Genomic DNA, 27550 nt, shown 5'->3' on the forward strand with positions numbered 1-27550 from the left:
TTCTGGGAGTTGAAGTCCGCAGGTCATAAAGGGGCCATAGTTCTCCACCTCTGGTGTAAGGGTTCATGTCAGGTTTTACACTTAGGCAAGAAAAACCACATGCACAGGCACAGTATAAAACTTGGGCCTTTTATGACTCGTGGACTTCAACTCCCAGAATTCCTGAGCCAGCATGGGGGAACTATGGCCCCCTTCATGACTCATGGACTTCAACTCCCAGAATTCCTGAGCCAGCCTGGCTCAGCTTGGAAACCTCTCCCTTTCCCTTCAGCATGGCTGGCTCAGGAATTCTGGGAGTTGAAGTCCAGGAGTCATAAAAGAGCCAAGCTTCCCCACCCTTGATCTAGAGCCAACGGATCTGAAGACTCTATTACAGGTAATGCTCATCTTAACAACATTTCATTTAGTGACTCTTCAAAGTTACAATGGCACTAAAACAAAGTGGCTTATGACCGTTTCTCACACTTATGACCGCTGCAGCATCCCCTGTGGTCACATGATAAAAATTCAGACGCTTGGCAACTGATTCATATTTATGACAGCTGAAGTGTCTCAGGGTTACGTGATCACTGTTTGGGACCTTCTGACAAGCCAAGTCAAGGGGGAAGCTAGGTTCACTTAACAACCATGTTATTAACCATTATCCATGTTAATAACAACCATATTATTGACTTAACTCCAATGATTCACTCAGCAGCTGTGGCTAGAAAGGTCATATATATGGGATAAAACTCAATACATGTCTCACGTAGCCACAAAAATTTGGGGCTCAATGGTGGTCATAAATTGAGGACTACCTGTATCTTAAGCAGTCACTATAAATGAGACACAGCTTTCCTTTGCTCCTTCTGAGAGATTTTCTCCAAATTTACTTTGGATTTATTGTTAAACTTCATTGCAATGTTTTTAATGCTTTACTATCGTATGCTCTTGCATTCTTGTAAGCCATCCAGAGTTACTCGAAACAGTGAGAGACGGGCGGCGTATAAATTTAATAAAAAAACGAATTGTTGATTCTGCACAGCAGACAGGACAGCCCTTGGCCGTGCCTGACAACACTTCCACATTTGATTGACAACCGAGATCATTTGAGTGTCAAACAGGATGTCACATGTTCACTGTAACATAAAATACTTGCTCGCTATTTTTAAAAAATTGTGCTTATGCTCCCACCGCAACTTTCTGCAAGAAAAAAAATGAGGGATGCCTGCAGTGCAGAGGCAGCATGGATGGAATTATAAGATGAATAAAAAATTCAGCAGACCTGTGTTCCTAAGATCAGGGTTGGGGAACCATAGTTCCCTACCCATGGCTCAGGAATTCTGGGAGTTGAAGTCCACAAGTCATAAAAGGGCCATCGTTCCCCGTGCTGGCTCAGGAATTCTGGGAGTTGAAGTCCACAAGTCATAAAAGGGCCATCGTTCCCCATGCTGGCTCAGGAATTCTGGGAGCTGACTCAGGGATTCTGGGAGTTGAAGTCCACAAGTCTTAAAAAGGCCATCATTTCCCATGCTGGCTCAGGAATTCTGGGAGTTGAAGTCCACAAACCATAAAAGAACCATCTTTCCCCATGCTGGCTCAGGAATTCTGGGAGTTGAACTCCACAAGGGCCATGGTTCCCCACCCATCCCAGATGGTCTTAAATTAGACATCACAGGAACCAAAGAGACAAGGAATCAACTATTAATTAGCCAGCTCCGCATTCCCTAAGCTTGGGCCCCCATCTATAGACTTCAATTCTCATGTTCTACCACCTGTGTGGGAGTAAAAGGCCCCAGCACATCTGGAAGGCATCACATTGGGCAAGTTTGAGAGAGGGGGTCCTTGCAGATTTCAGCAAAGGTTCAGTGCAGCCTTAAGAGGCAATTGGAAGGGGTGGGCTAGAAAGGGCATATTGGAGTCAAAGCAACAATTCCTGCATGCCAAATTTGAAAGCATCTGGCTCAGAAATTCTGGGAGTTGAAGTCCACGAGTCATAAAAGAGCCAAGGTTGCCTACGCCTGGTCTAGTGGTTAAGATGCTGGCCTAAACCAGGAGACTGTGAATTCTAGATCTGTCTTAGGTAAGAAAGCTGGCTGGGTGACTTAGGGCCAATCACTAGGAGACGGTGACTTCTAATCTCACCTGAGCCATGAAAACCAGCTGGCTGATTTAGGGCCAATCACCAGGAGATGGTGAGTTCTAGTTCTGCCTTCGGCACAAAAATAGACTGGGTGACTTTGGGCCCTTCACCCGGAGATTAACAACTGGGGTAAGAAAGGTTGTAAAGTGGAACAAAACTCACTTAACAACAGTCTTGCTGAGCAACAGAAATTTGGGCGTTGTAATTCGAGGACCGCCTGGACTGCAAGGCGATCCACCCGGTCAGTCCTAGAGGAGATCAACCCCGACTGCTCTTTAGAAGGCCAGATCCTAAAGTTGAAACTCAAGTCCTTTGGCCACCTAATGAGAAGGAAGGACTCACTGGAGAAGAGCCTGATGCTGGGAAAGATGGAGGGCAAGAGAAGAAGGGGACGACAGAGAATGAGGTGGCTGAATGGAAGGGAGGGTCCGGTTTCCTTGGAGCACCCCTTAAAGACTGTGAAAGCTGGACCATAAGAGAGGCTGAGCGCCAAAGAATGGAGGCCTTTGAACTCTGGTGCTGGAGAAGACTCCTGTGAGTCCCCTGGACTGCAAAGCAACCAAACCGGTCAGTCCTGGAGGAGATCAACCCCAACTGCTCTCGAGAAGGCCAGATCCTGAAGCTGAAACTCAAGTACTTTGGCCACCTAATGAGAAGGAAGGACTCACTGGAGAAGAGCCTGATGCTGGGAAAGATGGAGGGCAAGAGAAGAAGGGGATGACAGAGAATGAGGGGGCTGGATGGAGTCCCTGAAGCAGGAGGCGTGAGCTTCAATGGACTCCAGAAGATGGTAGAGGACAGGAAGACCTGGAGGAACGTTGTCCATGGGGTCGCGATGGGTCGGACACGACTTCGCAACTAACAACAACAACAACATCGAGGACTACCTAAACCCCTTCCCCTGAAAAATACATTTCTGGAATTTGACCATTTTACCACGACATTCTGACAATATTCTCTTGGGATGCTCTAAAACAGGTCCCTGGAGGCGGCATGCTGTCTGCTCAAAGGTAGCCATGATCTATGGTTTATAAACCACAACGACTGGATTAACCAAATGTATCATGCCAAGAGCAAGCAAACCGCATTATTTTGGCATCACACCTGAACTCGGTCTGCCTGGGGTCATATAAAACCAACTTGTATAGCCCAGCTCAGAGCTGGCTTGGGAATTTTTTTAAGTTGGAGCAGAAGAAGAGGAAAACAAAAAAAGCTAGCCAGAACTGAAGGCGGGAAGTAAAAAAAAGCAACACAAGCTCAGAATGCACAGAATAAGTCTTCAAGTTATAACTGGTCACCTAATGACCGTTCAACGTTATGACGGATCCCCCCAAAAGTACGTATGACCAGGTTCTGAAATTCTGAAACACCCCCCCTCCCCAAAGTCACATGACTCTATTTCGGGGGGGGGGGCTCAGCAACCAGCCTGCATTTACAACCCTTTGCAGCATCCCACAGTCACATGATCAAGATTTAAAATGTTTTTGCCCAAAAAAAAAAAAAAAAAAAAAAAGTTTACTTCCAGTTTGGGGTAAAAATGCCCCTTAACCATGGGTTCATTTATTGACCACAGATTCATTTAATGACCTTGATTTGCTTAAGGATCACTTTAAAAAAAAGGCCATAAAATTGGATTGGTCACGAGATGACTCGCTTTATAATGATCACAGACAGGTTCCATTACGGCCATAAGTCAAGGACTTCCTGTACACTTATCTCAGGATAGAAAGCAACAAAAAGCATGCTCTAACTATGAACAAGATTCTAGTCCTCCATGAGGTGCTCTTAAGCCCGAGGACTAGTGCAGAACCAAGAACAGGACAGCTCAAAACTCCTGCAACTGTTCCTGCAAAAGTTGATTTTTCATGCCTGCAACCATTCTTCGTCTTTCAGCCTCCTAAACATCTTTGTTGCTCTTCTCTAGACTCTTTCTACTCTCAACATCTTTTTTTTTTTTTTGCATCCGGTTTTGGTCACCACAATAAACATTTTTGGGCGATGCTTACATGTTTTAGCGATTCCCTCAATTCTCAGCATTTCCCTTCCAAGTCTTTGCAATGGTGAGGAAGGCCAGTTTTATTGCCGTGGGCTACTTAAAAAAGCTGTGTATTGGTAGTCCTCCAGTTACGACCATTTCCTTGCTGACCGTTCACAGTTATAATGGGCCCCCCGAAAGATACTTACAGGTAGTCCTCTACATTTAGGCAAGAAAAAACAAATGCACGGGTATAGTATAGGTCAGGGGTAGGCAACCTTGGCTCTTTTATGACTCGTGGACTTCAACTTCCAGAATTCCTGAGCCAGCCATGCCATAGGTTCGCCACCACTGTGGAATTTGCAAGGATTCTGCATCCTCCAGAATAAATTAAAAAGCACTATGCACAGGCAAACGTATTGTGGCTTGTGCCGTCCGCCTCCACACGGCTGCCAGACTGCTGTCATTGGCCAAGTGTCTCTAATTCAGAAATTTCTAATACATCGCTTAGGTTTGTTCCTTTTTCTTTGCTTAGCATTTCACTTGGAACAACAACAATAACAAAAAGGAAAAGCTAGGGCAACAGAATTGTGGGAAATCCCACATCATTCCGGAAGCCCTCATCCATCTATTCGAAACCAAGTTGAAAAAAGAGTAAAACAAAAAAGCAGGACAAAAGGCCCTCAAACAGAGGTTAGTCTCTGTATACAGGTAGTCCTTGACGTACAACCACAATTGAGCTGAACATTTATTTTGCTAGGTGAAACATTTAAGTGAATTTTGTCCAGTTTTACGCCCTTTCTTGCCACAGTTGTTAAGTGAATCCAGTGTCCCCCATTGATTTTGCTTGTCAGACGGTCGCAAAAGGGGATCACTCAATCTGGGACACTGCAACCATCATAAATACAGGCCAATTGCCAAGGGTCTGGATTTTAATCACGTGACCACGGGGATGCTGGAATACCGTAAGAGTGAAAAACAGCCCTAAGTCACTTTTTTCAGTGCCGTGGTAACTTTGAACAGTTACTAAATGGACTGCTGTAAGTCGAGGACTACCTGCTCGTAGTCGATATAAAGGTTACAATGCATTGTGAAATCTAAAGCTACGAAAGAAAGCCCAGTGATATTTCTGGGCCAGGCCAGCTTTGCTAAGTATCAACACAACGCTAGGTGGCTGTGATTGTCAGAGTTCCCCATTTTGTTAGCTACACAACAGGATAAGGAGTCTGGTGCTTGGAAGAAAATCGCCAATATACAATACCTTCAAAATTTTTATCTCCTTCCCAAGCAGGAGCTGTGACTTCGACAAGTTCTTTTTGTTAATGCTTTTTATAGCCACTTCCCAGTCCGTTTTCTGAAAAGAGGATGGAGAAATGCTTTTGAGTACAAACAAAGTGTTCTTATTTTGTAAACAGTCATGAGAAGCAAGCAGAACTGGTCTTTTTTTCTTTTTCTTTTAAAACCGTTAAGATGATTAAGATTCCTGGAAGAAGCTAGCAGACCCTTTTTTTTCCCCCACAACAACTAAGCACAACTGCCAACCCCGCCTAAGACAGTCTAAAAAAGCAAGGGGCGTTCAACCGTGGCAACTTTAAGACTTGTGGACTTCAACTCCCAGAACTGGCTGGGGAATTCTGGGAGTTGAAGTCCACAGGTCTTAAAGTTTCCAAAATTGGACTCCTTTGGTCTACAAGAATGTCAGGTTGCAAACCGTGTAAAGAGGACAATTTACAATCAGGACCACAGGCCCAAACTCTACCCACATGCAACTTAAACAGGAAATGTGGTTGCATGTCTCCAAGACAAGAATGGATCACAATAACAACTCCTTTGTAAGGATGAGAGCATCACTCACACTTTTCTTCTAGCTTTGTGCTTTTGGGAGTCAATAAGGCAGTGGTTCTCAACCTGTGGGTCGGGACCCCATTTGGGGTCGAACGACCATTTCACGGGGGTCGCCAAACAAGGCAGTCGGCCATTTTTCCCCCCTTTTCCTTAGCTGTGCTCCTCCCTTTTATTCTATTGGCTTTTGAAAGCCAATAGAACAGACTCTCTTGAATAGAGTCTAATTCTATTGGCTTTCCAAAGCCAATAGGACTTGTCCAGGCTGTCTCTGCCCTGCTGAGCCCGCCAAAAGCCCCAGTCTGCAAACGGTGCTGCACCAGTTGAGTAGTCCTCGACTTACGACCGGTTGAGTAGTCCTCGACTTACAACTGGTTGGGGGGTCGCGGCATTAAAAAGGTTGAGAACCACTGCAATAAGGCAATAAGCTTCAGCACACTCTAGACTCAGGTTCAAGGGCTTCACAGGCAAGAAGACCAGGGACCTCCTACTATGCTAGTTACTCAAGTAAAGGTACCAGACCTTATCTTGAACAGAGTGCCCAGAAGTTCCAGGTGCCCAAAATGAATCTCTCCCCCCCCCTCTCTCTCTCTCACACACACACACACAAAGAAATCCCAAGTTGTGCAGTTATCCAATTAAAAAAGGACATCTGTGAAGATATCCATAAGGCAAGCTAGTGGATTCACAGGAAAACCTCTGAGAAGAGGGACAGCTTAGGTTTGGCAGTAGGAAGAATTATAGGTAGTCCTCGACTTACAGCAGTTCTTTCAGTGACCGTTCAAAGTTACAACGGCACCGAAAAAAAGTCACTGTTTTTCAGTTAACGACCTTTCCAGCATCGCCATGACTCAGAGGTTCGGCAACTGGCTCATATTTATGATGGTTGCTGTGTCCCCAGGGCCATGGGCTCACCTTTTGCAACTTTCTGACAGGCAAAGTCAATGGGGAAGCCAGATTCACTTAACAACTGGGTTATAACTCATCAACTGAAGCAAGGAAGGTCGTAAAATGGGGCAACATTCACTTAACGAATGTCCCACTTAACAACAGAAATGTTGGTCTCATCTGTGGTCTTAAGTCGAGGACTACTTATATTTGTTAAATTTATTGGCCACCAGTCTCACCCATGGGGCTAGTCTAGGTGGCTTACAATAGTAAAAAGGAAGGAAAGGAAAGGAACCTGAAGTAACAGTGCCATAAAATAAACAATGACAGGAATACGACGTAATAACCAAGAACGGAGGTCAACACTTAACAAAACACACTCACAACAAAGAAATTCTTGCAATAAATGACAAGAAAAGAAGGGAAGGGATCCTCAACAAAATTTGAGGACCCATTTGAAATTGGCCAACTCTCCATCAGACACTCACTGGATCCTGGCAGGCAATGGGGGACAATGGGGGGGGGTTTGCTGCCCCCCTTCAACTACACATCAAAGGTCTACCACCTTTCTACCCAATCTGGGAACTTCATTCAAACATTTTGACAAGAGGTTGGCACCCTGCTGGCAGAACCCAGACTCCAAACTACAAAACCCATGCCCCTGTAATCCCCAGCCTCCTTAAAAGAGTACAGGTTTGCCATTGGTGTGGATGAAAGGGGAGCAGGCTGGGTGGGGGGCAAAAAAAAAAAAAACAGGCACTCCGAAGCTGAGATCATCCCATCCTGGCTCTGTTGGGGAAGGAAAACAAAGCTAGCAAGCCCGGGCAGCGGGCAGTACAGCAACACCCCTGCCCCCCCCCAAAAAAAAATAGGAAAGGGGGAAAAGGGAGGAAAAGCAACCATTTTGGTGGCAATACACCCAGCTTTTTTAAAAAATACACTGCTTTCCTTTCAAGGGTTTAGCCCGAAGTGTACCAAACTGCGGGAAGCTAGTTAGGAGAAGCAGGAAGACAGGGCAGCTAAAGGAGAACAGCTTCCCAGCTAAATTTGGGGATGGGGAAAAAAAAAAAGCACACACTTCAAGGCTTTCCCTCCCCAAATGGCAAGCCCTGTAAGCCCCCCAACCACCAGCAATTCAAGGGTTTAGCCCGAAGTGTACCAAGCTGCAGGAAGCTAGTTAGGAGAAGCAGGAAGACAGGGCAGCTAAAGGAGAACAGCTTCCCAGCTAAATTTGGGGATGGGGAAAAAAAAAAAAAAGCACACACTTCAAGGCTTTCCCTCCCCAAATGGCAAGCCCTGTAAGCCCCCCAACCACCAGCAAGAGAGTCCAGACCCCAATTCTCCCCTTCTCCGCCCGTACCTTGCGGTGCCGACCCTTGAAGACCACGGCAAAAGCTCCATGCCCAATCAGGTCTTTCTTGCTGTATTCAAAATCGCCCACCACCTCCATGTTCTTCAGGGGGGCATGAAGCTTGAGGGGTGGGGGACAATGCAGGGAGGAGGAGGACGAGCAGAAAGGGAAGGGCAAGCTGAAGCTCACATCAGCAGGCTGGGGGAGGAGAGGCAAGGAGGCTGGCTCTGCCTGCGTCCTGGCCACCCCCAAAGAAAGGGGGCACCTGCTGGCATGACGCTGCTGCTGCTGTTGACCTGCGGCAGGTGGTTGGGGGGCACCAGCCAGCTTCCCATAGGCAGGGGGTGTTTGCTGGCATGGGGGGGGGGAAGAGGAAAAGATGGGGAGAAGGGTGAAGCCTCTTTGGGAAAGGCAAGAGGCAAGAAGTGGCCCCTTTAACAGGCAAGCATTCAAAGGTAATTTCAGGCTGAGGGACGATGGACTAAAACCTAAATTCCTAGCCTTGGAAGGGAATGAAGAAGCATAAAGCCCACCTTATTTTTAATTTTTATTTTTAAAGGTGGGGAGTGGGATTTACGAGTAAGGAAGCCCATAAAAAGCCATATAGGAGCAAAAAGCAGATTTGCTGTCATCCAAAGCTCCCTTAAAATACGGGTTGGGAGGGGGGGGGGAGTCCCAAGCTAGTTATGACAATGCCTGGAGGGTTTTTTTTGGGGGGGGGAGTGGGAATGGAATAAAAAGGAGGCAATGACAGTTGCCCCGAGGAGGGGAAAGAGGACAGATCGCGGGGAAAAAAAACCCGTTAATACAGGAGAGATTAAGATACGGGGGGGGGGGAAGAGAGCAAAAGGATTATATTTTTTTTTCTTTTGCGAAGGGAGGCGATAAAAGGGGAATTAGGATCGTTTGTAAGGGTGGAAAGAAACGAAAATATTCCTCAAAAGCGATATCTGGCCTGAGAATTAAGGGGGGGGGAAATGGGTGAGGGAGTTCACCCCCACAGGGGTCCCTGCGCATCACCCTCTTACATCCTGGCCCCCCCACCTCTACCCCGGTTTTAGGGGGGGGGCAGGCGGCCCTTCCTGGAAGAATCGGCCGAGGCCGAAAACGAGGGGGAAAGCTGCAAGTATTGCCGAGGAGAAGGAGCGGCGGGACGAGTCCTCCGCCTTAGGCCGCCCCTCGCGTCCTCCGAGCGTAAAAGGCCAACCTTTCCCCACCGGCGTCCGGGCGCGACTGGCGAAACTTCCGCGCGGCGCAGCTATTTATATAGGGACGTCGCGCGCAGGAGCTTTTTTTTTTCCTCCCCGTCTCCCTCCGCCGGAAAAACAAGAGTGGGCGGAGCGAAGCGGGAGAAAAGGAAAAAAAAAAGAGTCCGCGCGCGGGAAAGTTTGAGGGCGAAAAGTTGCCCTAAGAGGTGGGGTGGGGGAGGGGAATGGCTGTGGGCGCCATCTTGATATTGATATTGATATATATAATAAAATTGGAGTTTAGAAAATAAGCGGTTAGAAGCCAGGCAAAAACACGCCCACCTAACCTCAAAAGAATAAACAAAAGGATGATAGGGAACTCCGCCTCCAAAGCGGTGTTCTGAGGCGGAGGTTGGCAGAAGTTGGACTTCTAAAGGAGGGAGACCTCAGTGAGGATGGGTGACCCACTTTTTCCTCGGACCCTGCTCCTCTGGCCAAGTTATTCAGCCGGCTTCTTTTGGGATGTACCCCACCTACTGCTTTCTAGAAATGGAGCTGTCCTTTCTGAAATTTTACTGTGCTAACCTAAAGTAATGTAAGATAAAATAAACTTTACTGTCATTTTTTACTGTGGGCACACATTAAAAATGACATTCTGTTGCCTACTCTCAAAAGTGTATACATGCATAACACACATATAAACATGCTATATACAACATATGTATACACCCACATCCTTACATATATATATATATATATTAATCACTGTCTACCTTCTTTAAAAAACACACACAGGTTCAGCCTATCCATACCTCATGGCTTTTCTAGGGTTCAAAGGCCCAGGTAATTAGGAACCTGATTCAAATTTATTTTGATTTATACCTATATTATTTGATTTATGTAGTCAGAGTATCCTACTCTGCAGGGGTGTTGTGCAGAAACATCCAAGCAGATGGAAAAAGAGCCACAGATGTTCTTGCAGTTTCCTTGAAAGGGTGTATCAGATTAATAAATACAGGTATATAGTTAGTCCTCGACTTACGACTACAATTGATCTCAAAATTTATATTGCTAAGCAAGATGGTTGTTAAGTAAATTTTACCCCATTTTATGATTTTTCTTTCTTGCCACTTAAGTCAATCAATCTGTTTATTACAGCCATAAGGACAGACATAATCAAAATGTAACAACAGTGACAATTTTACTTCCATATTTACAGAATATAAAACCACCAAACAATCAATGTAATATAATCAGAAATTCTCAAAATAAAACATCATATTAAAATCTTTCAGACCTTGATAATGGTGCGGCGTATTGTGCAAACGGTGGCAGAAAATTGGGCAACCTGAATTGATATTTTCGGATCCTTATCCGAAAGTAGCAACTTTAGATAAAATTCATATCCCCTACCTGGAAACGTCTTCAATATCGGATATATAAGAATCTGTCTAGAGCCGGGGTAGGCAACCTTGGCTCTTTTATGACTGGTGGACTTCAACTCCCAGAATTCCTGAGCCAGCATGGTTGCCTACGCCTGGTCTAGAGTCTTTATATAAAGAACAATGAAGCAGCATGTGGCTTAGGGTTTCTATAGAGCCATCACCACATGGACACAACCAAAAGTGCATAGGAATGCTGTTAAACTCTCCAAAAAGGATTGCCGAAGGCAACGCATCCAGCCTGGCTAAGGTGAAAGCTTTACGAAATTTCAAAATTGCAATGGAAAATAGATAAGAAGCTGGGAGATAAATAGATAATCCTTCTGGAAGCAAGTGACAAACATTGGAATGTGCCACCTTACTTAAGTTTGTTTGGAGATCAATGTAGTTATTACATTAGTGACCCCCTTTTGCGAACTTCTGACAAGCAAAGTCAACGGGGAACCCAGATTCACTTAACAACTGTGTTCCTAACTCAACAACTGTACTGATTAACTTAACAGCTGTCACAAGAAAAGTCATAAAATGGGGTACAATTCGCTTAACAAATGTCTCACTTAACAACATAATTTTGGGGCTCAATTGTGGTCGTAAATCAGGAGCACCTGCATGCCAATCCATAAACCCTGATAAATCCCAGATGTGTTTACTAATCTCAACCAAATAAAGCTTATTTCCGAAAACTTGGGAATCTTAAGATGTGTCGAGTTCAACTCCCAGAATTCCCCAGTCAGCTTCTAGGGATAGAAGTGAATTCTGGGAGTTGAAGTCCACACACCTTAAAGTTTGAGAAACACTGAAATAAAGCCTAGTATGGCTTGATGCCACATTTAAAAAGCTGTAGCATTTACTTTTTATGTGGTATGGTTGAGTTGTACAAAGGGCGTAATGCTCAGATCAATACCCTGGCGCAGTGATGGCAAACCTTTTAGAGACCGAGTGCCCAAACTGCAACCAAAACCCACTTATGCATCGTCGGCTGATGGGTGGGCGTGGCCCATTGGGTGGGTGTGGCCCATTGGGTGGGCGTGGCTGCAGTGGTAACGGCAGACTGGGTGGGACTAAAAAGTTCAATCAATCAATTCCAACTTTGCAAGATCTTTCCCCCCCCCCCGCAAGAAGTTGAAATTGATTGATTGAACCTTTTTTTTTTTTCGCACACGGCGGCGGAGGCCTAAAGCGAAAAGGTTTTATAAAAGCCAGCTGAAGGCCTAGGACTGGGGCGACGGCGCGCGTGCCCACAGAGGGTGCTCTGCGTGCCACCTGTGGCATGCGTGCCATAGGTTCGCCACCACGGCCCTAGCTAGAATCAATGACAGTGAATGTATTTTGCTGCCATGGATTTTTTAATCCCATGCCACACATACAAAATTTTCCCCAGTTCCTTATCATCCAAACATGAGCCCAGAAGCTCCTAATCCTACTTTCCTCCCTTGTGTCATGGTTCCGACAGATGAAACGCTTCAGAAGAACTTCGAGGCATTGTTTATCTTAAAGAATCTTTTATTTAAGAAACAAAGTATGGGCACTACATAGTTGAAACCAGAAACTAAATTCCCCTCCCCTGGATACAAAGTAACAAAGCACAGTTCCCTTCTCCAATAAAGTCATAAATCACATACCCCAATTAACGTGAAGCCTCGGCTTTCTCCCCAGCTCTCCAGCCCGCCAAAACTCTATCAATTCTGGGTACAATGACCTTGGGTTCCCAGGGCTGAGTTATTATTGTTGTGACTTGCTGGACTCTCATCCAGATCCCCCCTCCCAGCAGCAACTAACTCTAAAAGCGATAGAGAAAAATGGCTGCATTTCCATCTGTTGTCAAAGCAAGAACATCCGATGTTAGCAGCGTTGATGCCTTGTTTTAATTTTGTGGTACCACATCACATCTGTCAACGCTAACATTGGATGTTTTAGCACTGACAACAGATGGAGATGCAGCCATTTTCTTATTTTTGCCTTTAGAGTTATATGATGCTGGGGCGGGGGAATGTGCATGAAAGTCTAGCTAGACATAATAACCCTGTACCTAGTGTGAGAACTAAGGTTATTGAAATAAGAGATGATAAGAATTGGCAGGCTGGAGAGCGGGAAGGGAAGCCAGGGCTTTAAACTAATTGGGGAATGTGATTTATGACTATTAACTGGAGGAGGGAATTGTGCTTTTGATACTATGTGCTCAGGGGAGGGGAATTCAGTTTTTGGCTTCGATTATGTTAGTGCCGATGCTAGGCAACTTAAATAAATATTCTTTAAGGTAAACAATGCCTCGAAGTTCTTTGAAGAGTTTCATCTGTCGGAACCATGACAACATCACAGCGGTGAACAGGTATAAGATGCGATAAATTTAAATGACCTGATATGACTGCAATGTTGGCAAATACACAAAGATTCTGGATCTAGCGATGTGGAAATCTAAACAGCTAGATTTTTAAAGGTTAATAAAATAAAGGAGATCGTGGTTGATTTTAGAAAGAGCCGGCATAGCCATACTCCACTTTGCATCAAAGCTGCAGCTGTGGCGGTGGTCGATGATATTCAAGTATCTGCGGGGTGCAGATAACTAACAATCTGACTTGGTCTCTTCATACGTCACCTTTAGCGTTTGCATTTCTTGCAGGAGAGCACATCTTTCTCCTTCTGTCCTGGCCACTTTTTACAGAGGCGTGATTGAGTGTCTTTAACAAACTGCATCACTGTCTGGTTTGGTGGTAGCAGAGCCTCAGATAGAAACTCCACGCAGAGAATGGCGAGGACAGCCGAAAGGATTATAGGAAGCTCGTTTCCCGTGATCCAGGATGCTGCTTACAAGTGCTTAGAGCGCACAGCATTGTTAAAGATCCCGCACACCCACTTCAGGGTCTGTTCCCGTTGCTCCCCTCTAAGAGGAGGTTTCAAAGTATTTATAGCCAGGGCTTTTTTTCTCATAGAACGCCCAGAACGGAGTTCTGGCACCCTTTTTTGGATGGAACCCTGTAGGGTAGGCAAGGCGGGTTGTATGATGTGTGTGAATTCCGGCACCATTTTTTTTTTTTAAGAAAAAAAAGCACTGTTTATAGCAAAACTATTAGATTTTGTAACAGCTTTGCTCTTTACGTCATCCGTCTGGTAAATTTGCAGGATCCTTTTTCCCCCCCCACCATGTATACGTTCAAACTAGACTGTGATGTTTCTTTGTGTCATATGTGTGTGCGGACGGGGGTACATGCATGGTTTTTTTTGAAAGCTGAATGCAACGAAATTTCATTTTAATGTATCCTAATTAGTATACATTTAAAGTGATAATGAGGTTTCTATTCTATTCTATTCCATTTTCATTATTCTAATTCTATTCTATTCTTTCCTATTCTATTCCACTCTTTCATTATTCTGTTCTATTCCATTCCATTCTAATTCTATTCTATTTTAATTCATTATTCTATTCTAATTCTATTCTTTCCTATCCTATTCCATTCTTTCATTATTCTATTCTATTCTCTATTCCAGTGGTTCTCCACCTGTGGGTCGGGACCCCATTTGGGGCTGAACGACCATTTCACGGGGGTCGCCAAACAACACAGTCCCCCATTTTCCCCCCCTTTTCCTTAGCTGTGCTACTCCCTTTTATTCTGTTGGCTTTTGAAAGCCAATAGAATAGACTCTCTTGAATAGAGTCTAATTCTATTGGCTTTCGAAAGCCAATAGGAATTGTCCAGGCTGTCTCTGCCCTGCTGAGCCCGCCAAAAGTCCCATTCTGCAAACGGTGCTGTACCAGTTGAGTAGTCCTCGACTTATGACTGGTTGAGTAGTCCTCAACTTACGACCGGGTGGGGGGGGTCATGGCATTAAAAAGGTTGAGAACCACTACTCTATTCTATTCCATTCCATTCCATTCTAATTCTAATCTATTCTAAATGCTCTTAAGATCAAAACAAGTGAACTTTTTAGTGCAATGTGTGAACTCAAATATTAATTGCAATTTAGCAGCCTTTTAATAATCTCCTGTTCAAATACCAATCAAATCACACCTTACTGCCTGATCTTCTGAGGCTATTCTATCCAAAGAAGCAGATGGATTTTTTTCCTAAGAGGACCACATCCTTTATTTTGCTATTATTCGATCATAGTACTAACCATTACCAAAAGAGACCATTTGCTTAAATGGCTTTTAAAAAAGGACAAGAACTCCTTTTTAAAGGAGCAAATCTATGAATGGCTATTACCGGTGATCAATATTTCAATCTGCTACATCTTTATGGCTCCTGATCTCCGATACAGCTTCAAAGATGACAGGGATAATATTAATCGGGACAAAAGGTCCTTTTTTATAAGGCTTTTGCAGGACCTTAAAAGATTTAAGCTATTTTGAGACGGCAAATTTAGCCTGCCGTGAAACTTAAAAAATTAAAATGGTTTTTGCTGTGGCAAGCAACCAGCACTATCCTTTTGACATCCTAATTATTTCAAGGGTGAGTTACTCCTAGGGCACAGAGAATGATAGACAATGTATTAAAAAATGAAAGATTGAACGATATGGCAATATGGATTGGGGGGGAGGGGAATCAGGAGCCTCCAGGTTCAGGGGCAGTCTACCAAGTAGCAAGTGAGCAATAGCAAGGGACCAATAAGGGTCAATAGGCAATCAATCTGATCCCCAAAAGCTTTTCTGAACATTTTTAGGCGATGCTTACATCTTTTAGCAACTCCTCCAATTCTCAGCACTTCCCTTCCAAGTCTTTGCAACTGTGAGGAAGGCCAGTTTTATTGCCGTGGGCTAATTTAAAAAGCTGTGTGTTGGCAGTCCTCCAGTTACGACCATTTCCTTGGTGACTGTTCAAAGTTATAATGGGCCCCCCGAAAGATACTTACAGGTAGTCCTCTACATTTAGGCAAGAAAAAACAAATGTACAGGTATACTAGGTGGTACCTTGTTCAATAGCAGCAACTGTGAGAGGGATCTCGGAGTCCTAGTGGACAATCACTTAAATTTGAGCCAGCAGTGTGCTGCAGCTGCCAAAAAAGCCAACACAGTGCTGGGCTGCATGAACAGAGGGAGAGAATCAAGATCACATGAAGTATTAATACCACTTTACAAGGCCTTGGTAAGGCCACACTTGGAATACTGCATCCAGTTTTGCTCACCGTGATGTAAAAAAGATGCTGAGATTCTAGAAAGAGTGCAGAGAAGAGCAACAAAGATGATTAGGGGACTTGAGGCTAAAATATATAAGGAACGGTTGCAGGAATTGGGAAAGTCTAGTTTAATGAAGAGAAGGACGAGGGGGGACATGATAGCAGCCTTCCAGTATCTCAGGAGCTGCCCCAAAGAAGAGGGAGTCAAGCTATTCTCCAAAGCGCCTGAAGGCAGGACAAGAAGCAAGGGATGGAAACTAATCAAGGAGAGAAGCAACCTAGAACTAAGAAGAAACTTCCTGACAGTTAGAACAATTAACCAGTGGAACAACCTGCTTCCAGAAGCGGTGAATGCGCCATCACTGGAAGTTTTTAAGAAGAAACTGGACAGCCATTTGTCCAAAATGGTATAGGGTTTCCTGCCTGAGCAGGGGGTTGGACTAGATGACCTCCAAGGTCCCTTCCAACATTATTATTATTATTATTATTAAGCATTTTTAAAAAACTTATTTAACTATTAACTTTGCAAAATATCAGCTTTTTCGTGTGTGTTAACTGAATAAGAAGTTATTTGGCATTCAGGAAAAGATGGGGGGACATCTTGTGGCAAAATTTGGCGTAGCAACTAGAATTCTTTTTTTTAAGTGTGCTTGTTGATCACTTTGCTTTGTCCTTCATAGTATCAAAAAAAAAGATAAGATGTAGAAGCAGCTGTGGTGACAATAATTCTTACAAATCATGGAGGTGGACAATAGCTGAGTCTTACTAAACATAACCTCCACTAAAGGACTATCTTTAATCACCATGGAAATGGATGAATCCTATCCACAACTTAATTACAAATTTATCCTTGAGAAAAATCCGTGAAGCAACAGAGCTAATCATTTTGGGAGTGAAAACCAAAGACATTTTTACAAAACTACAAATTGAACCTCAGACTCAAACTGATCAACCTGTAACCCTAAAAATAAAAGAAGATCAACAATTGAACATTAAAGAAGACTTCATACAACATGCACAAATGGCTGAGAACTTTGTCGTTCAATCACTGACTTTAACTACAGCACCTGTAACTCCAAAAGCAAAGAACTTAGACATTTTAGATAACCAAACAACAACAACACTGGATATGACTCTCTATTCTACTCAGATGAAATCGCAAGAAGAGGACCAGACTACTGATCTGACTACAAATACCCTAAACCAGACATGTCAAACGAAGAGAAGGACAAGGGGGGACATGATAGCAGTATTCCAATATTTCAGGGGCTGCCATAAAGAAGAGGGAATCAAGCTATTCTCCAAAGCGCCTGAAGGCAGGACAAGAAGCAACGGGTGGAAACTCATCAAGGGGAGAAGCAGCCTAGAACTAAGGAGAAACTTCCTGACAGTGAGAACAATTAATCAGTGGAACAGCCTGCTTCCAGAAGCAGTAAATGCTCCAACAGTGGAAGTTTTTAAGAAGAGACTGGGCAGCCATTTGTCCGAAATGGTGTAGGGTTTCCTGCCTGAGCAGGGGGTTGGACTAGATGACCTCCAGGGTCCCTTCCAACTTTACTACTACTATTATTATTATTATTATTAAGGCTGGATCCGGCCCGCGAAGTGGTTTCATGTGGCCTGCGAAGCCATCCTGGAAACAGTGAGGGAACAGGCCAGCTGGGAGCCAATGTACAATTTTGTGGTGGCCATCTATGCTGAAACGCATTCAGTCTTAGCTCCACAAGGCCGTCTGAAAACAGCGAGGAACCGGCCCCTGCCATGTCGGCCCCACCCCTGGGTGCATGCTGGGGAGGGGTCACCCTTTGTGAGAAATGAAGAAATGGACCATGCCTTGGCGCTTGCCCTGGTCCCCCCCCCATTCTTCCAGAGACCCTCAGATCTGTCCCACTCCTGCCCAGGCCCCCACAGGCACCCTTGATGCGAACGATGTAGAGCTGGCCATGCCCATCCAGTAGGCCACCCCCACTCCATCCACACCCACCCAGTAGGCTGCACCCACCCTGGCCACCCCCCCCCCCGAGGGCAACCGCAATGCTGATGCGGCCCTCAATGAAATTGAGTTTGACACCCCTGCCCTAAACCAAACATGGAGATTCGAATTATTAGGGCAAGAACTTAACAATTACCAAGGGGCCAGTTCTTTTGAAAGACTGATAACTGGACGTTCTCCAGTTGATTCAAACAACAGGTGTAGGAATGAAGGGAGATGCATCCAAAGTTTTAGAGGCACTGGCATGGAAACCTACTTGGCACAAAAGGAAAGCCAGAGTCAGATTTAAAAATGGGATTTAGAAATCTACTGAATGGGTAAAAGCAGCCTTTTAGAGATAATGTTTTTTTTTTAATATTTAGCACTTAGATTTATAATGGGAGTTAAAATGAACTGTTAGACTACAACTTTAATTGTAACGTGGAAATAGATTTGTGATAATGAAAGGTATTTTGTTATTAAAGGAGGCGTTATTAGAATGAGAATTAGAATATATTGGTCTATAAAGAAGGTAAACGTTGGAATAATATGTGTATTTTAGTTATGTTAATTATATTATAATGAAATGAGGGAAATCAAGGTTATCCGATGTTTAAACACTGGGTATAAAAGGCTAAATTGGAATATATAAATTGGAATTAAAAAAAAACCCTCTAAACAGGACTTGGATATATATAAGTAAAATACTATTGATAAATCTACTGATTGATTGAGCTTAGTTAGAAACTTATTAACATGAATATGATATATTTATGGGAAACAGTGAGGGAATGTTAATGATGTAACCTGAGATATATAAGAATGATTTTGTTATTGACCGATTTCCCTAGCACCACGCTGCTTCCTAAGTATCTAGATGTTAAAATTTGAAAAATTAATAAAACTTGTTTTAAAAAAAATTCTATTCTATTCTTATTCTAATCTTATTGTATTGTTTTATTCTATTCTATTCTATTCATTCTATTCTATTCTATTCTTATTCCATTCTGCATTCTCTTCTCTTCCATTCCATTCTATTCTGCATTCTTCATTCCATCTATTCTATTCTATTCTATTCTGTTATTCTTTCATCATTCTATTTTATTCTATTCTATTCTTATTCCATTCCATTCTGCATTCTCTTCTCTTCTATTCCATTCTATTCTGCATTCTTCTCTTCCATTCCATTCCATATATTCTATTCTATTCTATTCTATTCTATTCTATTCTATTCTATTCTATTCTATTCTATTCTATTCACGGCCACTAAACGAATGGTTGTAAGTTGAGGACCACTTGTATAATACAACTTTCCTCCTTACAGCCATAATGCAAGAGAACTCACTGGATGGGAGAGAAACAGGGTTATCCCAAAACAACAAGCAACACCCATGCTTAACCATCATGCACCTTGACAACAAAGTTGCTCGCCCCGGGACGTTAAGTGAGAACTACCTGTATTTTCTGTATCGCTGCTAATAGATTTTGATTTAAAAACCGGAGATGTGACTTAAAAGGATATAATTAAAGAAATATTATCTGCAAAAAAACCCACCCCACATTGCAGCATACAGTAATCCTATCCTAACTGCTCCAGATTTCCCGCCAGTCTCCATCCTTCTTTGGGCGACCTCCATTCCATCTTTGCTTCTTCATTTTTATCAAACTTTAGTCAAAATTGTGGCTATCTTGTGCTATATCTTCAGTTCCTCCTTGAATTTTTTTTCTGGTGGTTTTTCGGTCGTCCTGGATAATTCTCTCTCTCCCTCTTTTTTAAAAGTGATCTAAATATTTAAGTTCAGCCAAGCCTGAACGAAACCTTCATTTCGTTTGTCAAGAGTCCCAATTGTTCTATACTCATCTCAGAGTTTGCTATTAGAGGGAATGAGATATTGATATCCATCTTATTGACGGGCGTCCAAAGCAAGGGAATGGTGGCTTGTGCCTGACCAGCATAGGTCATTACTCAAGGTGAAACGTGATCTGAAAGTCTTCCTGCTTGCGCTGTAGCATCCAGGTTGATATTAACGTGGATGAAAATATTCAGTATAGTGTTCCAGTGTTCAATATAAAAGGAAGCTCCCTGCAAGTATTCTGCACACAATGGCCCCAATCTCAACCCCCCCCAAATCTTCCCTAAAACAGGAGGAGGAGGAGACCACAGTTAGGGTCAGAAAAGAATTTTAAAAAGTTGATCTTCAGTCCTTCTGCTATCGTCTCCATCTGTTGGAAAGAAAAGGAAAAAAAAAGCTTAATAACTTTGGTCTTGAGGTCCACACATTGGAAAACTGCCAAGGTTGAGAAAAATTGGATTAGAGTAATGCCAGAAGGGAGTGGGGTTTGTAGGGGGGGGGGGGAGGAGGAGGAGGATGACGACTGTGGGCATCCTTGGTGCTCTCTGAGCCTGGTTGTTTTCTTGCGGACATTTCATGACCCAGCTGGGTAACATCATCTGTGCAAGTAGGGAGTGGGGTTTGCAGAGTGGAGGAAGAGGAAGGGGGAAGAGGAGGAGGAGGAGGACTATGACAACTGTAGGATCCTTGGTGGTCTCTAAGCTTGGTGATTTTCTTGCAGACGTTTCTTTACCCAACTATGTAACATCATCAGTATTACAAGGGAATAGAGTTCACTCTCTGTTTATGTACAAGCGCCTGGCTTCCTCAGTGTTGCTGGGAGTGTTCTTGGTGGTTCTTTAATTAGGCTGTTGTTTAATTAGGGCAAGTCACGTGTGTAAACAGAGAGAGGCCAAACCTTCCTCCCTTCTAGCATTGATGATGTTGTCTAGTTGGGTAATGCAACGTCTGGAAGAACCCAGGTCAGGGATGAACAAGGACTACTACTACTACTACTACTACTACTACTACCACTACTACTACTACTACCACCACCACCACCACCACCACCTCCTCTTCTTCTTCTTCTCCTTCTCTTCCTCCCCTCCTCTTCTTCTTCTCCTCCTCCTTCTTCTCTTTCTCCCCTTCCCCTTCTTCTTCTTCTTCTTCTTCTTCTTCTTCTTCTTCTTCTTCTTCTTCTTCTTCTTCTTCTTCTTCTTCTTCTTCTTCTTCTTCTTCTTCTTCTTTTCTTCTTCTTCTCCTCCTCCTCCTTCCTCTTCCCCCTCCCCTCCTCTTCCTCCTCTTCCTCCTCCTCTTCTTCTTCCTTCCTCTCCTCCTCCTCCTCCTCCCTTTGTCCTTCTCCTCACCACAAACCCCTGTCCTTTCCAGCACTGATGACATTACCTAACTGGGTAATGAAACGTGAGCAAGAAACCTCAAAGATCACCAGGGAGCCCATAGTTCCCCACTTCCTCCTCCTCAGACCCCACAGTTCAACCCGAGCTACAAATATTCTCTTCTATGGGTAAATATTTATACCCTATAAAACATTTTAAAATAGATTAGACAGGAGAGGCAGGAACCACAGAAGCTAATTGTGTATTAAGAGTCGAGTCAATTGGATTGGTGGCTGTAGAAACAAATAAATAAAACCCCAAAGGTCCTTTTTCCAGGAGGCCACTGGACTTTCTTTGTTTTTTTCTTTGAAGACGTTTCGCTTCTCCTCCAAGAAGCTTCTTCAGCTCTGACTGGATGGTGGGGAATGGAAGGATTTATACTCCTTGCAAACAGCCGGTCATTTGCCTCCTTTTAGATCAGTGGTTCTCAACCTTTTTAATGCCGCGACCCCCAACTGGTCGTAAGTCGAGGACTACTCAACCGATCGTAAGTCGAGGACTACTCAACTGGTGCAGCACCGTTTGCAGAACGGGACTTTTGGCGGGCTCAGCAGGGCAGAGACAGCCTGGACAATTCCTATTGCCTTTGGAAAGCCAATAGAATTAGACTCTATTCAAGAGAGTCTATTCTGTTGGCTTTCAAAAGCCAATAGAATAAAAGGGAGTAGCCCAGCTAAGGAAAACGGGGGAAAAAATGGCGGACTGCGTTGTCTGGCGACCCTCGTGAAATGGTCGTTCGGCCCCAAATGGGGTCCCGACCCACAGGTTGAGAACCGCTGATTTAGATCCTTCTATTCCCCACAATCCCAGTCAGAGCTGGAGAAACGTCTTCAGAGAAAAACAAGAAAGTCCAGTTGCCTCCTGAAAAAACACCTTTGGGACAACTACAACCTGAAGGGCTGAGAATCTCCATATACGTGAATAAAGAAAGAAAAGAAAATGTGCATAAAATTACATGTGCAAACTCTAGCAGATGTGGCAAGGCCTGGGACGTCCTCCGCCTCTAGCGATATTTGAATTTGACTATCTTAATAAAACTCTGGTGCTGGAGAAGACTCCTGCGAGTCCCCTGGACTGCAAGGCGACCCAACGGGTCAGTCCTGGAGGAGATCAACCCCGACTGCTCTTTAGAAGGCCAGATCCTGAAGTGGAAACTCAAGTCCTTTGGCCACCTAATGAGAAGGAAGGACTCACTGGAGGAAGGGCCTGATGCTGGGAAAGATGGAGGGCAAGAGAAGAAGGGGACGACAGAGAAGGAGGTGGCTGGATGGAGGGGAGGGTCCGGTTTCCTTGGAGCACCCCTTAAAGACTGTGAAAGTTGGACCATAAGAAAGGCTGAGCGCCAAAGAATGGAGGCCTTTGAACTCTGGTGCTGGAGAAGACTCCTGTGAGTCCCTTGAACTGCAAGGCAATCCAACCGGTCAGTTCTGGAGGAGATCAACCCTGCCTGCTCTTTAGAAGGCCAGATCCTGAAGTTGAAACTCAAGTACTCTGGCCACCTAATGAGAAGGAAGGACTCCCCGGAGAAGAGCCTGATGCTGGGAAAGATGGAGGGCAAGAGAAGAAGGGGATGACAGAGAATGAGGTGGCTGGATGGAGTCCCTGAAGCAGGAGGCGTGAGCTTCAATGGACTCCAGAAGATGGTAGAGGACAGGAAGGCTGGAGGAACGTTGTCCATGGGGTCGCGATGGGTCGGACACAACTTTGCAACTAACAACAACAATAAAACAACACAGAGGAAGTGGGGGGGGAGGGGGAAGCTTACATCCGGAGGCATTTGTCCTTCCCTCCACTTGCTACTCGTTGGCCATCAGGACTCCAGTCCACCGCAAACACCTGGGAAAGGAATATATCACAAAAGCAGATCAACCCTTGCAATAAAGAGGCTGAAACAACTTTAAACTGGACCCCTGCCTCCCCATCCCCCAAACAAGGGAGAAAACAGGAAATTTGTTTCTCAAAGACCTCCTTTGTGAAATTTCAAACCCATCTTGAGGACTAGAAAATTGATACCACTCAATCGCTGCTCATTTGCCATCCAGGAAAACAGCCTGTAAAAGAAGGCTGGGTACAATACAACGCAGTCTACACAATCCTACCCCTCACTGGTTGTTCCCCAGATCAGTGTTTCTCAACATCAGCAATTTTAGGAAGAATGGCTTTTGATTCTCAGAGTTTCCCAGCCAGCCATGCTTTAAGATGGGTGGATTTCATCTCTCATAATTCCCCAGCCAGCATGCATTAAGAGGGGTGGGCTTCCACTCCCAGAATCCCCCAGCCAGGCAGGCTTTAAGAGGGGTGGGCTTCCATTCCCAGAATCCCCCAGTCAGCCTGCTTTAAGATGGGTGGACACCCCATATCTAAGGGAATTTCTGGAAATTGAAGTCCATATACAGTATTTCAAAGTGGTTGAGGTGAGAAACACTGTTCAAGAGCAGGGGGTCTTCCAACTTGGCCCTTTTATAATAATAATAATAATGATAATGATAATAATAATAATAATAATAATAATAATAAAGTTGGAAGGAACCTTGGAGGTCATCTAGTCCAACCCCCTGCTCAGGCAGGAAACCTATACCAGTGGTTCTCAATCTTTTTATACCGGCAACCCCGGTCATAAGGAGGCGGCGCGCATGCGCGGCAGCGCCCCCTGCGCAGCACGCATGCACGGCGGCGCCCCCTGTGCGGCACGCATACGCGGTGGCGCCCCCTGCGCGGCACGCATGCGCGGCGGCGCCCCCATGCACCGCCCCGAGTGGTGCCCCTGCGCGGCAGCGCCCCTGCGCGACGGCGCCCCCTGTGCCGGCTGAGGAAAAAAAATGGCGGACTGCGTTGTTTGGCGACCCCTGTGAAATGGTCGTTCAACCCCAAATGGGGTCCTGACCCACAGGTTGAGAACCACTGCCCTATACCATTTTGGACAAATGGCTGTCCAATCTCTTCTTAAAAACCTCCAGTGTTGGCGCATTCACCGCTTCTGGAGGCAAGTTGTTCCTGAGCATTGCTGGCTGAGGGATTCTGGGAGTTGAAGTCCACAAGTCATAAAAGGGCCAAGTCTGAAGACCCTTGTTCTAAATGATGAGGACAAACCCCATCCTTCTTCCAGCCACCTTATGTCGTTGCAGGCACCCCAAGACAATCCGAGATGGGGGAGACCAGCCATACCTCATCCGCGTGTCCAGGCAGGTCAACGGCCAACTTCTGCGTCTTGGTGTCCCACACTTTGAGGGTGCTGTCGCTGCTTCCGCTGACCAAGAGACGGCTGTCTGCCGACCACGCAATCTGGTACACGGCTGAGACGTGTCCACGCAGGGACGTGAGATACCTGCGGTCAGAAAAAGCTAGTTACGGTGGGGATTGCACGCTCCCCTCATTTTCCCAAGTCTCCCTGTTTTTATTTTCTTATTGCAGGCAGTCCAAACTTACAACCATTTCTTTAGTGACCGGCTTGAACAGTTTTCAGTTAATTTTATGAATGAATTCATCTTAACTCAAATTGAAATTAATCCATTAATGTACATACTCCCAGAATTCCCCAACCAGCCGGCTTTAAGAGGGCTGGACTTCCATCCCAGAATTCCCTAGCCAGCCTGCTTTAAGAGGGGTGGACTTCCACTCCCAGAATTCCCCAGCCAGGATGCTTTAAGAGGGCTGGACTTCCATCCCAGAATTCCCTAGCCAGCCTGCTTTAAGATAGGTGGACTTCCACTCCCAGAATTCCCCAGCCAGGATGCTTTAAGATGGATGGACTTCAGTTCCCAGAATTCCCCAGCCAGCCTGCTTTAAGAGGGGTGGACTTCCACTCCCAGAATTCCCCAGCCACCTGGCTGAAGAATTCTGGGAGTTGAAGTCCACAAGTCTTAAAATTGCCAAGCTTGGAGACCCCTGAACAAGAACACATCCTGAACACAAGGCATCACTCCAGAAACATCCTCCAGAAAAACCACAGCATCCATCTCACTACATCTGGATCGATGTGGTCCAGAGAAAGGAAGGACAATCTCCAGAACGTTCCAGAAGGAAGAAGAAAAAAAATCCCAACCTACTTCCCGGTCCGTCCATCCCAAAGCTTGATTGACTTGTCGAAAGATGCGCTGGCAATGGTGCGGGTATCAGGGGAGAAGAAGACCTGATTGATCAGTGCTTGATGGCCTGTCATTCTGGTCAAGGGCTTCTTATCTTCTGCCGGAAGCCAAAGGAACAAGGTGAAGTCATCTGATCCAGACACCAGCCTTTCCGGTCCTTGGCCCTGGGGAAGAAAAGACCCCCCCCCCCAAAAAAAAGGGTTATGAAATTGAAGGCAACCCTCCTAACAGCTACTTGGATCTTGGAGTCCCAGTGGACAAACACTTAACTATGAGCCAGCCATCTACTGCAGCTGCCCAAAAAGCCAACCCAGTGCTAGGCTGCATTAACAGAGGGAGAGAATCAAGATCACGTGAAGAGTTAATACCAGTTTACAAGGCCTTGGTAAGGCCATACTTGGAATACGGCATCCAGTTTTGGTCACCACGATGTCAAAAAGATATTGAGACTCAGAGAAGAGCAACAAAGATGATTAGGGGACTGGAGGCTAAAACATATAAGGAACAGTTGCTGGAATTGGGTATGTTTCGTTTAATGAAGAGAAGGACGAGGGGGGGACATGATAGCAGCGTTCAAGTATCTCAGGGGCTGCCCCAAAGAAGAGGGAGTCTAGCTGTTTTCCAAAGCACCTGAAGGCAGGACAAGAAGCAACAGATGGAAACTAATCAAGGAGAGAAGCAACCTAGAACTATGGAGAAACTTCCTGACAGTGAGAACAATTAACCAGTGGAACAACCTGCCTCCAGAAGGGGTGAATGCTCCAACACTGGAAGTTTTTAAGAAGAGACTGGATAGCCATTTGTCCGAAATGGTATAGAGTTTCCTGCCTGAGCAGGGGGCTGGACTAGATGACCTCCAAGGTCCCTTCTAACGTTGTTGTTGTTATTATTTTGTTTAGCAACTGAAGTTCTGTGGTCATAGATCAAGCACTGCCTCTATTCCACATGGAGATTGGCAGCAAAATGATTACGTGGAATATTCCGATTTAAAGATCTACCCAGCCAGCTGGTTCAGTCTAATCCAGTGTTTCTCAACCTTGGCAATTTTAAGGCATGTGGACTTCAACTCCCAGAATTCCACAGCCAGCACTGGTCTAATCCCTTCTAAAAGTAAGATTCATAGTCATAAATTTAATTTGAATCTCACTCTCCTTTGTAGCCTTCAGACATACACACACAGACACACACACACAGACACACACACACACACACACACACACACAACATTTTTAGGCGAATTCCGGTAAGATGGCAATGTAGGAGGCTGCATGAACAGAAGGTCCATCCGATAATTTTAAAATGTGTTCTAAAAACATATTGCACAGCAGCTATTTTTTTTTTAACTGAAGCACGCAGCTATCATGATCAGCTGTGGTCTGACTGAGACAAGCTAGGTTTACTGCAGAAGTAAGTCAAATCACACAAAGAACGCAAAACAATTTTGGAAGACCTGCCCATCTTAAATATCCAATGTCCAGTGGCAAAAAATTAAAAAAATAAAAATAAAAATAAATCTGCGATTCTTACCCTGATCTGATTGTATCTCAATAGTGCGTTTTGCTTGATCTCTGCCACTGTTGAAAAAGCAAAGCAAAGCATAAATAGGATGTGTGGACATTACAGGTAGTTCTTGCATTAACGACGGTCATTAATTGGATAAGATAACCTTAATTGTCATTTATCTGCATGCACAATGACACACGTTAAATAAAATTCCAAACGTCCCGTTCTCAAAACAAGGAGTACCACCCACCAAACAATGTCATCATCCCAAGGACGACAATAACAACATAATAGCAGCAGCCACCACCCAAAATGCCAAGTTATATAAAAATGACACCAAAAACTAATCGGAGTCCATTTCGAATACATAGCTGAAAAACGAGTCTTGAGAGTTAACACGGTTGATGCTATATGGAACACACCTGTTACTAAATCTGGTTGTTCAGGGGCTAAGTAATGTGTTCACAAAGCATGATGTCTCGTGACTGCCTCTCTTAGCGACGACAATCCCAGCAGTCCCTGTTGCGGTCGGTTAAGCAAGGACGGTGGGCGGTTAAGCGAAGAGCTCCTTGCAATTTCCCGATGGCTTCCCCAATGCAAAGTCATTGGGGAAGCCGGCAGGAAATTGCAAGTCCCAGCAGTCTGAAAGCAGACCGCAGGGCAGTGAGTGGTTGCTACTGGGCAAGAGATGGTGTATGAGTGGCAGAGGAGGGTGTGCCGATGGCTGGCATGGCAGAAGCGCCAAGGAGCCGGGAGAGGGTCCACGAGTGGGGAGACTTATCCATGCGCCTTGCAACCTTCCCTGCTGGCTTCCCCATTGGTGTTGCCTTTAGAAAAACAGC

At 44.8% G+C, this 27550-nt stretch overlaps 2 protein-coding genes across 6 annotated transcripts in view; both read right to left on the reverse strand.

Annotated features, from left to right (window-relative positions):
• The window catches only part of ULK2 (unc-51 like autophagy activating kinase 2), a 168171-nt gene extending 158561 nt beyond the window's left edge, over positions 1 to 9610 (reverse strand). For both annotated transcript variants that reach the window (XR_005558995.1, XM_039362237.1), the window contains exons 1-2: positions 8188 to 9610; positions 5359 to 5451 (exon numbers count right to left, since the gene is read on the reverse strand). Coding sequence is in view for 1 of the 2 variants with exons in the window: in XM_039362237.1 (XP_039218171.1) it covers positions 5359 to 5451; positions 8188 to 8277 (183 nt within the window). In the remaining variant the exon portion in view is untranslated. The remainder of the gene's footprint in view (positions 1 to 5358; positions 5452 to 8187) is intronic.
• Positions 9611 to 19395: 9785 nt separating this feature from the next.
• The window catches only part of NLE1 (notchless homolog 1), a 29132-nt gene continuing 20977 nt past the window's right edge, over positions 19396 to 27550 (reverse strand). For all 4 annotated transcript variants that reach the window (XM_039362247.1, XM_039362246.1, XM_039362244.1 and 1 more), the window contains 5 exons: positions 26733 to 26779; positions 25167 to 25369; positions 24286 to 24445; positions 22886 to 22956; positions 19396 to 20114 (listed from right to left, as the gene is read on the reverse strand). In XM_039362247.1, coding sequence (XP_039218181.1) covers positions 20102 to 20114; positions 22886 to 22956; positions 24286 to 24445; positions 25167 to 25369; positions 26733 to 26779 — 494 coding nt within the window. In that variant the 3' untranslated portion in view covers positions 19396 to 20101. The remainder of the gene's footprint in view (positions 20115 to 22885; positions 22957 to 24285; positions 24446 to 25166; positions 25370 to 26732; positions 26780 to 27550) is intronic.

The sequence above is a fragment of the Crotalus tigris genome, unplaced genomic scaffold (assembly GCF_016545835.1).
Source record: "Crotalus tigris isolate CLP2741 ecotype Arizona unplaced genomic scaffold, ASM1654583v1 scf7180000019405.536791, whole genome shotgun sequence".
In the NCBI taxonomy this organism is placed as follows: domain Eukaryota; kingdom Metazoa; phylum Chordata; class Lepidosauria; order Squamata; family Viperidae; genus Crotalus; species Crotalus tigris.